Below are 12,566 nucleotides of genomic sequence, written 5' to 3'. Positions count from 1 at the left end.
TTTTTACTGCTGTTCTATTTTTCCAATAATAACAAAACTCTAGCTGTGAGTTGAGCGGGCTAGCAGCTTCAGACTACATTGATATTGATCTTGTGAACTTAGATTGAAAGACGACATAAAGCCAGAGTTCATTAGGTTTCCATATATTGAAAATATAATAATTGCATAGACTGTCAGGAAGCTGGCTTGAATTCGCATGTGCTCAGATAAGGAAATCTCTTGTGATTTCTAGAAAACAGTCCCAAATTCAATAATGCTAGAAAGACGATATTACAAGAGAACCTAATTTGTTGTAAAAGGACTGAAATATCAATCCACCACATCATGAAAGAAATATTATTCTCTTGTGCCTTCTGTATTTTCATTAACATTAGCTAGTTGAATATTTGAACCATAAAATATGCCCTTTGTATCTGCTTGAATGCGATATTTTCTCACTAGTTCAATAAATATAAGTCAACTAAAGTTTATTTACATGCTTCTAAAAGCTTATCAATAGGAAATTCAAGAGCCCTGTAGACTCAATGTCCGAAGCAATAAAATGATCTTTGATAACAATCACTGAGACCGTGACAGTGGAAACCCCTGATTGAATCTGGCTTGATATGAATGCAACTTGAACAAAGTCTAAAGATCCTTATTGATAATCCTTTGATTCTTGGAAATTGATATTTCAATAACCTGCCTCACAATTATAACAGTGCTGTAAGTCCTGACACAGTAGCTTATCAATAGAAGATTCAAGATCCCAGTGGACTCAATGTCCTAAGCAATGAAGACGATCTTTGATATCAATCACTGAGACTGTGATAGTGGAAACTCCTGATTGATTGAATCTGGTTTGGTTTCAATGCACCCTGAACAAATTCTAAAGATCCTTATTTATAATCCTTTGATTCTTGGGAATTGATATTTCAACCTGCGTCACAAATATAGCAGGGGTGTGAATCAAAATACACTAGCTTTGTTAATGAATCAAATGCATACTCTAGAATCTGATGAAAGATAAATAATTAAACTATTCTCTCTCATATTTCCCTGTAAACTCAAAAGGTGACTCACATCACCAACAAACACACAATTCCCTTTCGGTTGTTTCAAGAATAGCATTTGGAAGAATGCTCACTATGCGATGAGCGGCTCTGGACCATATTCCAGTTCTGGTAGTTTCTCAATCCTGCATAAAGAAAACCCTACAAGTTAAATAATATTTGAGTAAATATCATTGTTCAACACACTAAAGAAAGACCACCTTTCATGACCAAACAGGTCATCACAAATCAGTAATTATGACACATTCCCATATATGATCATTAGATAATTTATTCATAAATTGAGATTCTCTTGCAAAAGATCATAGAATTAGAAAACTATGAAATTTTAAAATTTGACAGTTGAAAATATAATATATCTAGTTCAATTTTCCTTCTATACCATTTTACTGCATTGAAGAGAGTTCTCAAACACTTATCTTAGTTAAACAAAATTCAAAAGACAATACCTTTGTCTGATTTTCAATAGACCCGTTCCTATTGGCATTGGTATGCCCATGATAATGCATTCACTTACACCTTCAATTTGATCGATTCTCCCACGAATGGAAGCATCAAAGAGGTGATCCGTAGTTTTCTCAAATGATGCAAGCATTAAGACACTGTCTTTCATCTTGGCGATTCCAAACCTTGTTATTCCTAGCACTTCTCCCTAATTAAACAAGCAAAAGATTTCACATGAACAAAGGAAATAGAAGAAACTTACATTCACATTGCAATATTCCTTTTCCAACAGTAGCAGAAAGGATTTCTTAAGTTGAAAAAAAGCCCTCAAACTTGAGTAAGGTAATAATTTCTAGTAATTTAGATACATCGAATTAAAACACCTTGATCTTATTGGCTATGCCCCTTCCTACAATTATAGCTCCGATAAAGGATTATGTCTCTCAATCAAAAGAATGCTTGATTAAGAAGCCTAAAATGATTGCAGGTCATAGCCTGTAACAAAAGCATTTTCCTGGGTGATTGCGAGTTCTTAACAACCTGTATTCTCAATATGAAGCTTACACATGATGTCACATAGGTACATTTTATTTTAAATAAAAAGGGAAAAAGATTGTCCAAAAAGTATCATTGAATGTGTCCTTAGCACCAACAGTGGCATCTCCAGGTGGCATGGATAAAAACGTTTAAGCAAGGATACACGTGTTGAGACATTGTCATTGATGTCAAAGATGTTCAATGAGATTGATGAAAATATTTATTAATGATGTAAATTAGAGATGGATATTATGAAGAGTTCAAGTCCATGGATACTTGTATTGAAAACAAGACTTTGCCCATAGTTATATGGATACACTTCAATATAAAGCTGCACTACAACAACTAGAAAAGTAATGGAGATAAGAAGAACAAAGGAATCTGACAATAACACAATGAACAAATCAGAACAGAATTATGTACATATGCTGAAATGTGAAAACACCAACAGTATATGACAGTCAAATTTGGCACATCACTGTATATGCTGCAAACAGTATGAATTCACTTTGCTCCGGCCGAGATTCTGGTACAATAAGCATGTTGACGGCAATGATTTGGAGACTTTATAAATCACAATGACAGTGACAGGACAAAAATGCATGAGCAACAACAAAGCAGAGAATCATTATAAATAAAACCAGCATAGAGAAAGATTATGAACCTCACTCTGCAAAGTATCATTACATATGGAGCAGTAATAAACAAAGGAGTTCAAAGAAATTTTCATGAAGACAAAATTCAATGTCTCCAACGTACAGAAAAATCATAAGGATCATAAATGACGTGACAACATGAAGATAAAATCTCAGCGACAATTTCGTGATGGTTGACTTCTACATGGATGATTGTAGGCTAGCAATATATGTCTGTAGGCAGCGATATGTGATGGAGGAAAGAAGATACTATGACAGGTCAGTGACATGTAATGGTATTGTGTCATCCAGACCAAGAATATTGACAGCGCAATCAAAGAAATTGATATTAAAAAAATAGTGATTAATAAGATCACCATGTTCACTGAGCAAGGAACCCACACAATGAAAAGATGGAGTTTAATGAATGATGACTCCATTAAGCTGACAAGAAATTAAAAGTGATTACAATATAACATTTGGAAATAGGTAAATATAAACTGATAAGTAATTGAAATATTGGTAACAAGGAGCATGCCAAGCATCAATACAAAGGTGCAATTAAAACAAACATCAAGTATGCAGAGAATGAGATACTTCCAAGGATTTGAAAGGAGATGCAAGTTGCTCAATATGGAAATTTATTGCAATAATGGCGTGCCATCAGAAATCACAAAAAATAATAAGTGAAGAATGCCGGATACATACAGCAGCAATAGATACAGGCGTATGTTAAGTGTGAAAATGATTAAAAGTTTACGAGGAGCCATAAGCATTGACAGAAGTGGGAAAATAATATAGATAGAACAGCAGTGACAATAAAGGTTCAATATAAAACAGCAGCGAGTAAGCTTGAATATGATATATATCGATGCAAGGTCAAAAATAAGATAGCAAATAAAAGCCCAGGCCACTGTAGAAGTTTGGCACAACAAAAAATTGAATGCTATTTTTATGTTGCCAATTTGGGTGCACATACAGATGCGTATGCAAGAATCTGGTGTGTGGATGTGTGAATTTCTTTTTGAGGGGATGCAGATGTGTTTGGATATATATATATATAGTAATGAGAATCACCATGAAATTGCCTGAATCACCGGTTTGGCAATTCGATTCATGGTTCCTGATTTTTTTGGAATCAGTGAATCAGTTCAGCGATTTCATGGCAATTCATGCAAAAAATGATAAATCACATGAATCACCTTTGTGAATCACAAAAAAACAGTTGCGCAGGTTGGGAAAAAGTCAAGTCAAATTTTAATAAAAACACATCTTTTTTTAATGTTTGTGTTTCCTTTCCTCTTTGTTTTAACCCTAAAGGGCTTTGTAATTGTTTAGCATGAGTAGAAGAGAGGAAAAGTGAGAGAGAAGAGAAAAGAAAAATCCCAGGTTTGCAACCAGCAAGAAGGAGAGCACAAAGCATACATTTTGAAATATTTATATAGGGAAATTTTAAAATATACATTGAAATTTGCAAATATACATGTCACTCATATGAAACTAAGCCCAAAGCATGTCATTTAAACATTATAGAACCATAACATACAACATTTGAATGCCACCTAGGAAATAATATCCAATTTCAGTACTCAATTGTCAAAATGCATATCAATATCAGTAAACCATATCATAAAGATAAACATGATAAATCTGAAAATCTAAATCTAAATATGCCTAAAGTTATACACCCGAAGGCTAGAGGGCTGCCATAAAGTAATAAGTATCAATGTATCATAATCATGTTCACGTTCAACATAAAAAACATAACATAGAAAAATGAAGCAGACTATTGCTCCTATTCTATCTCTACTGCATTTGGAGGGGTGGGGCCCACCTCGACGACCTCATTAGGAGCCTTAAATTTATTTTTAATATTCACCTTTTAATTTTTTTGCATTAAAAAAATTATTTAAAAAAAAAACATATGGGGACGGTTGGCCATACTCAGTATGGTTGGGGGATGTCTAGGCATCCCCTTTTAGTGCTGGGTACGGCCAGCCATACCCCTTTTTTTCCCAGCCATCCCCAAGTTTTGAGGACATTCCCTAGTAATTTGCTTTTTTTGGAGATGACTGGGGGACGTCCCATACCCGTCCCCCCATCCCTGGGAAGTCCCTGTCTTGGAAACTCCTATATTTTGGCCAGGTATGCATCCCCAAGGAACTAATCAAATCTAGGCGATGCTCACAGAGGTGAAACACTGGGACTTACTAGGATATCACTAATCCCAATACTACTCCAACTCAAGCAAGCTTAGAGATGGAGCTTTCTCCATAGTTAAACCCACTATGCTTGCAACCCCATTTGCAAAACCTTCACCAAGTATTGTTCCTTATGAACCATTCATTAGAAAGCCCTTTAAGCTCATCAGTTATTAAATACGAGATATTTTTCCACAACAAGTCTAATTATGATATTGCTATCAAGATTTAACTATGTAATTTATGAGTCAAACTCATTGACCCATATTTCATGAGTGGTGATTCACACATGAATCCATCTCTCATGAGAATAAATGGAACACTTAGCACTCATTGGATCTAGGTGATGTTCATAAAGGTGAAGCACTGAGACTTCTCGGGAGGTCACCCATTCCAATACTATTCTAGCTCGAGCACACTTAACTACAGAGTTTTCTCCATAGTTAACCCCACTGCTTGTAACCCCATTTGCAAAGCCTTCCCCAAGTCTTGTGACTTATGAACCATTCATGAGAAAGCCCCTTAAGCTCATCAACTGTTAAGTAGGAGATATTTTTCCACAACAAGTCAAATTATGATATTGCTATCAAGATTTAGGTGTGTAGTTTTTGAGTCAAACTAATTGACCCACGTTTCATGAGTAGTGATTCACACATGAATCCATCTCTCATGAGAATAAATGGAACACTTAGAACTCATTTCTTGGCATGCTTATCCCTGTGTTTCTTATACTTTGTACTTTGAGTTTCAATTTGTATACAAGTCATGAGCTTTCTTTTTGGTTTGATACAAGTAAAGCATGCATCTCCAAGCATGGTTATCAATAGTGTTTGTGTAGGTTGGAGAACCCTTTAATGGTGGCATTAGGTTTCACTATATCTTCTAAAGTCTTTGACTTTTTACTTTTCTAGATTCAAATCAGAACTTCTAAGTTGCAGAATAGGGAAAACTTATTGTATGGCAGTTATGTGAATGTTTCCTATAGCTAGGTTTTAGTCTATAGCATGGACTGATTTTATAGCCAACCATGGCACCCTAGATGTGCTTTCAGGTAGCATCCATAAGGCACACAGTTCCGTGTCCGCCTTTCCTCACTTTCGTTTCCGCTTCTAGGCCAAAACCCTATGCACCAGTATCCTAGGTATTTTAATTCAACTCCATATTCAAAAGATTAAAAGAATATGCAATTACATCTTTGATAAGCCTATGCAATTTTAAATAACAAAAGGGAGAAATATTACCAAGCATTGTTAATAAAAGATACTCTATATAATATAAAAGGTGTGTTTTATGCAAGGGAAACAACGTTTTGAAAAGACACATCCAAGTAAGATATAAAAAGAGGAATATATCATTTGAAGAAAAAAAGTTAGCAACTCGAATAATAAGAAAGGAGGAAGAGTAAAATAAAGAAATATACAATTAGATTTTCTAATATGATATATATTTATCAGAGAGAGAAACTGTGAAAAAGGAGATAAGAAGAAATGATTGTGTGTAAATATATATCATAGTTCTGGGACTCTGCAAATTATAGTAGGACTCGCCGAGTCTGAGCCAGAGTCCATCAAAACAAGGCAGATTCCATTTGGCCTCAGACTCGACAGAGTCCTAGTTGAGTAACCATGGACTCACCAAGTCCAGGGACTCTCCTGACTCACAGGGTCTTCAGCTTTGGACTCTAACCGACAACAGGACTTGTAAGTGCAAAAAAAAAAAAAAAAAAGAGTTAAGTGAATTGTTTGTGCTTTTAAATCTATTTGACCTAAAAGGTCATTCCATCTTTTGCTAATCCTTGTGATAGAGAGAAAAGAGTTAGACAAGAGTATTGGGGTTTTCAGAGAGAAATTAGCAAATTGGTTGGCTCTCCCCTATCAATTGTTGATTGTTTGTGCAACTCTGTAACTTGCACTTAAGCATTGAGAAGAGCTAAAGGAAGCATTTGGAAGAGGCTTCTACAAACTTACTTGCATTTCCATTGTTTGTGCAAAGATTGAATAATCATGTCTTTGTTTACTACAACCTTTGCCTTCACCTTCGCCATAGATAGATCCAGGGTACCGATACATCACTGATTGTATTAGAGATTGTTGATCGACATGTAGAGTGGAACATAGAGATTGTTGATCTTGTCTTCAGTGATGAAGACGTGAAGTGGGTTAATCAGGTGGATCGAGAGGTAGAGGCAGTAGTGATGGTAGTCAAGGAGGCTAGAGCACGAGGAGACCAAGTGCAGGACCTTGAGACTAGGAGTGATGGATCTGAGTATGATGATAAGGATTATGAAGGTGAGGGTGAGGGTGAGGGTGAGGATGAGGATGAGGATGCCCATGAGGTTCAACCTCAAACGTAGGGAGAGAGGATGGCTCTAAAGTCTTCCATGACTTATCTTAAGTGTATTTGTAGGCCATAGGCTACTATGAGCCTTAGTCTTCTACACTCTAGTTGTTATTTTGATATATGTTTTTGAACTTTTGATTCCATGGATTTCATAATCCATGAATATTGTAGACATTTGACAGTGACACAATGCTTAACTTTATATTATGTTATTCAGTATTTTCCTTTAGAAATTTGCTTTTATACTTATGTGGTCTATGCAAAATTGTGTATGTGTGTTAAGTAGCATCTATTTATCTCAATTATTGTGTATTTGATGTTAATTGACTAAAAGATGCATGAAAAAATCTCTAAATCCTTAAAAATTGTTAAATTTCATGGGTTTCCAATTTTCCAAGTCCTTGCCAAGTCCAAGTCTGAGTCCGAGCCCAATTTTGACTTTCTGAATTAGAGGCAAGTTTGAGTCTCATAATACTGATATATATATTTCAGTATAAGAGGCAACTAAAAGGAGATAAGATATAAGAAGGGTGTGTACTGAAGTAAAAAAATCCATACAAATGTAAGATGAGGAATTGCGTGTCAAAAATATCCCTCGTTAGTTGAGTAAGCAACATTGCTAAGGTGGAAAAGAAGTTTGTGTGCAATGCGTTGGTGCTTCTTGTAGGTCGGTGCCTGTGAAGTTTGGGGTTGGTTCTTCCAGTGAGTTGGTGCTCATAAAACATAGAGGTTGCAGCCTCTAGTAGGTTGGTGCCTACAAATCATTGTAAAAGAACAATTTATATAAAAAGCAATTACTTTGTCGCGGTTTTCTCCCACATTGAGTTTTTACATAAGTCATTGAGTTCATGTGCATAATTGTTTATTTCAATAATTGATTTCATTGAGGCACTTGTTTGTATAAAAGTTTTAAATTGGCATCTTAAGAGCACATGGCTGAAAGTTTTCAAAACAGGACGACAACTTCTGATGGGAAAACCTATAAGTTATGGAGTATGAAGATGGAAGTGTATTTAAATGCTATTGGATTTGATATTTGACAATCAATGCTAGATGGTTTTACACCACTAGCAACACCACCAATAGATTCAGCTGGAAAGAAGAGAAGTGAAAATAATGCCAAAGAAAAACATGCTATTCTATGCAATCTTGCCGACTCAAAGTTCACAAAAGTTATGCCTTGTAAATCTGCGAAGGAGATTTGGGACAAGTTGAAAAATATTTATGAAGGAGCCGATAATGTAAAGAAAGTCAATCTTCGAACTCATTGAAGTGCATTTGAAAGACTTAAGATGAAGGATGATGAAGACATAGCCTCTTTCCTTTCATGAGTAGATGACATTGTCAATTCAATTAAGGCCATTGGTGAAGATGCGGAGCAGTTTGTGGTGGAAACGATTTTGAGATCCTTACCAATGAGATTTGATTCTAAAGTATTTGCAATTGAAGAGAGAGAAGATTTATACACACTAACAAATGAAGAATTACATGGGATTCTTACAGCTTATGAAATGATTGTTGAAGGCAAAGAACCTACAAAGGAAATACCGTTCAAAGCATTCAAGAAAGGGAAGTATAAAAAGAACGGTTTCAGAAAAGGATCAAGTGGTGAATTAGATGAAGTAGACGCATACTTTGAAATAAAGTTGAAAAAGGGTAATGAAAAGTACAAAAGAAAATTTCCCTCCAAGTGTTTCAATTGTAGAAAAGTGGGACATTATGCATCCAAATGAAGATGAAGAAGAAGAATATACAAAGAAAAAGAGAAAGAATAAATCTAAGCACAATCATAAGAAGCAAAAGTTTCACAAGCACAACAAGACTCTTTACTCAAAGAATAAAGAAGTTCATTAGAAGAGAGCGATGATGAATACCAAAGTGATGCTGTAGAAGATGAGATACTCTTTTTGGTTGTAACCAACGAGCAAGAAGAAGATGCTGATGAGGCATGTAGCGAGGATGAAGGTGTTGATGAGGCAAGTAGTGGAGATGAAGATGTTGATGAATCATCTAGTGAAGAAGAAGATGTAGATGTTGTAGAAGAGTTGCATTATGCATACAAGCAAAATGAGAAATTAAAAGGCGAAGTTACTAAGTATAAGATGCAAACTAAAGAAAATTCGGAAACTATTGGAGATATAAAAAGTTAACTAGAAGAAGCCAAACAAATTGAGAATGATGTGACCAAAAAAATCCAAGTGCAAAAGAAGAAGAGTGCCAAATTGTGTCAGGAAATTGAAAAAATAAAAAAAAGGACCTAAAGGAGTGTAACATCAAACTAAATAGTAGCCTCAAATTTAAAAAGAGCTCTGAAATCCTAATAGATATTATTGATAGTCAAAGACAATCCATCAACAAGATAGGAGTAGGTTATAACTTATAAAGGAAAGGAAAACAATCAATGATCACATATTCTCCCGCAAATACCACATTTCTCCTGCAATGACAAACACCATTTTCTCTCGCGACAGGACACACCACTCCACTATGACCACCAAGTTTTGTTGCAGGGTTTTGTAACTTGTTTGCTGCTTTGGCTTCCTACAGCAATGAGTTCGGTTGACAGTTGAAACCTGGTAAGTATAGAAACTGGTGCTCAAAGTGTTTTAAATATTTGTCTGATTACTGATTAGTATCCTAGGTGCTTGGATAACTGATTACAAATAGTTTTAGTTTTTTTCTCAGCTCTAGGTGTTTGGATTGGTGTGTCCTTACTGTGTATGTAATATACAAATATTTGTCTAAATACTAATTATTATTTAGTATCAATTTATTTAATTTAAAACAACTATGTCTTATTGTCACCTGTATTCTATATTTATTTTTTAATTTATAGACTTACAATTTTATTGTCTTACAGTTTTAATATTTAGAAATCCTTATAGACTTCCCTAAACACTGAAGAGGAAACTGTCTTACTGTTAGTCTTAATCTTTCAATGTTTATATTGATCAATCTTACTCTAAATTAAAAAATTGATCACAATTCCTCCGGATTTTTCATTTTGTATTGCTATGCTTTAAAATATGCTACCATATTTCTAATCTCTGAATAATGTTGAACTCTGTGGCTTCTTATTTCAGGCTTCAACACTTTGAGTTTGAATGGCTACAAGCGGTTCTAACACCAAAAGCTCCCACTTTAAAATCGACAGGTGCTCCCCATTATGGAAATGCGTGGAAATACTTCGACCAATGCAAGATGGAGGAGATTGTGTATCGATTTGCAGCCATGCAAAGAGGAATCAAGTAGTTCCTATAGTAGATTGAAAGCGCATTTATGCTTTATTCCCCAGAAAGGCATTAAATTTTGTATAGGGAAGCCGAGAGTAAATGCAAAGCTACCCAAAACCCTCCTTCCAAACCACATTGTGAACAAATACATTCAAGAACAAAAGCAAGCAGATGAAGTTGTTGGGAGGGCAAGTGCTTCTCATCGGTTGCAAAGTGGTAGGCCTTCAAAGAAAGGGAAAATGTCATCTATGTCTTCAACTTCTGTTACCAATGAACCACCAGCTGAGGATCATCCATTCTTATGTTCTCCTCAACAATAGGTTGTAAGTAAGAAAGCAATGGGACCATTGGAAGCATCATTTCAAAATGAGGCTAGAGACATTGCCAATCAAGCCATAGCGAGATGTGTATATGCAAATGGATTATCATTTAATGTTGTTCGCTCACCATATTGGCAATAAATGATCAGAGTAGTTAATGAAGCTTAAAAGGGGGTTGAAGGGCCCTAGTAATGAGAAGATATGCACCACTTTCTTTGATGATGAGGTGGCCTGTGTAGACGTTGCCATGATGCCCATCAAGGATTCATGGACCAAACGAGGTGTCACAATATTATCGGATGGATGGACAGATGCGAGAAACCATCCTCTAGTGAATGTTATTGCAGTGTCTACAAGAGGTGCAATTTTTTTGAGAGCTTTGGATTGTGAAGGTCAAGTAAAGGATGGTCCTTTCATTACAAACATTTTCATCCAAGCCATTAAGCAAGTTAGCCCTCATAATGTTGTTCAAAATGCAAGATGGAGGAGATTGTGTATCGATTTGCAGCCATGCAAAGAGGAATCAAGTAGTTCCTATAGTAGATTGAAAGCGCATTTATGCTTTATTCCCCAGAAAGGCATTAAATTTTGTATAGGGAAGCCGAGAGTAAATGCAAAGCTACCCAAAACCCTCCTTCCAAACCACATTGTGAACAAATACATTCAAGAACAAAAGCAAGCAGATGAAGTTGTTGGGAGGGCAAGTGCTTCTCATCGGTTGCAAAGTGGTAGGCCTTCAAAGAAAGGGAAAATGTCATCTATGTCTTCAACTTCTGTTACCAATGAACCACCAGCTGAGGATCATCCATTCTTATGTTCTCCTCAACAATAGGTTGTAAGTAAGAAAGCAATGGGACCATTGGAAGCATCATTTCAAAATGAGGCTAGAGACATTGCCAATCAAGCCATAGCGAGATGTGTATATGCAAATGGATTATCATTTAATGTTGTTCGCTCACCATATTGGCAATAAATGATCAGAGTAGTTAATGAAGCTTAAAAGGGGGTTGAAGGGCCCTAGTAATGAGAAGATATGCACCACTTTCTTTGATGATGAGGTGGCCTGTGTAGACGTTGCCATGATGCCCATCAAGGATTCATGGACCAAACGAGGTGTCACAATATTATCGGATGGATGGACAGATGCGAGAAACCATCCTCTAGTGAATGTTATTGCAGTGTCTACAAGAGGTGCAATTTTTTTGAGAGCTTTGGATTGTGAAGGTCAAGTAAAGGATGGTCCTTTCATTACAAACATTTTCATCCAAGCCATTAAGCAAGTTAGCCCTCATAATGTTGTTCAAATAGTAACCAACAATGCAAAGAATTGCAGGGCTGCCGACTTATTGGTTGAGGAGCAATACGCACATTTTTTGAACACCTTGTGTTGTGCACTCACTCAACCTAATGCTCCAAAAAATTGGCACTAAAGTTGAGTGGATTAAAAAATTGCATGAAGAGGCACAAGATATCCAAATGTTTGTCATAAACCACCATATGACACAAGCCATATTTAGACAATTCTCGAAATTGGAGCTCTTGAAGGTAAGTTCAATTGTTTAAAATGTAAATATGTTTAGAAATCTAGTCACATTAGTTTAGTAAACTTTTTATGTTTTTAAATTTAAATAGATTACTTGATTTTAAATTTTTAATCTAGTATTGTTTTGATCTTAAAATAGGTTGCTAAGACCCGCTTTGGCTCCAACACTATTGTTTTGGGATGCCTCATCAAAGTGAAAGAGGCATTGTCTAGAATGGTAAGTAGTGCCAATTGGAGCGTATGGAGGCAATCTAATAGTGA

General features: G+C 35.7%; 1 protein-coding gene across 3 annotated transcripts in view; it reads right to left on the bottom strand.

Annotated features, from left to right (window-relative positions):
- Window positions 1-286: 286 nt before the first annotated feature.
- NRPC1 (nuclear RNA polymerase C1) overlaps window positions 287-12,566 on the bottom strand; it is a 309,786-nt gene continuing 297,506 nt past the window's right edge. For 2 of the 3 annotated variants that reach the window (XM_089800899.1, XM_089800897.1), the window contains exons 27-29: window positions 1,502-1,704; window positions 1,063-1,177; window positions 287-919 (exon numbers count right to left, since the gene is read on the bottom strand). Coding sequence is in view for 2 of the 3 variants with exons in the window: in XM_089800897.1 (XP_089657023.1) it covers window positions 1,126-1,177; window positions 1,502-1,704 (255 nt within the window). In the remaining variant the exon portion in view is untranslated. The remainder of the gene's footprint in view (window positions 920-1,062; window positions 1,178-1,501; window positions 1,705-12,566) is intronic. The other variant, XM_089800898.1, reaches the window with a different exon arrangement.

This window comes from Cupressus sempervirens, chromosome 9 (assembly GCF_028749045.1).
Source record: "Cupressus sempervirens isolate cs-2001-9-10 chromosome 9, ASM2874904v1, whole genome shotgun sequence".
Classification (NCBI taxonomy): domain Eukaryota; kingdom Viridiplantae; phylum Streptophyta; class Pinopsida; order Cupressales; family Cupressaceae; genus Cupressus; species Cupressus sempervirens.
Note: the sequence above shows the minus strand (reverse complement) of the source record. Positions and strands in the feature narration are given on the sequence as shown.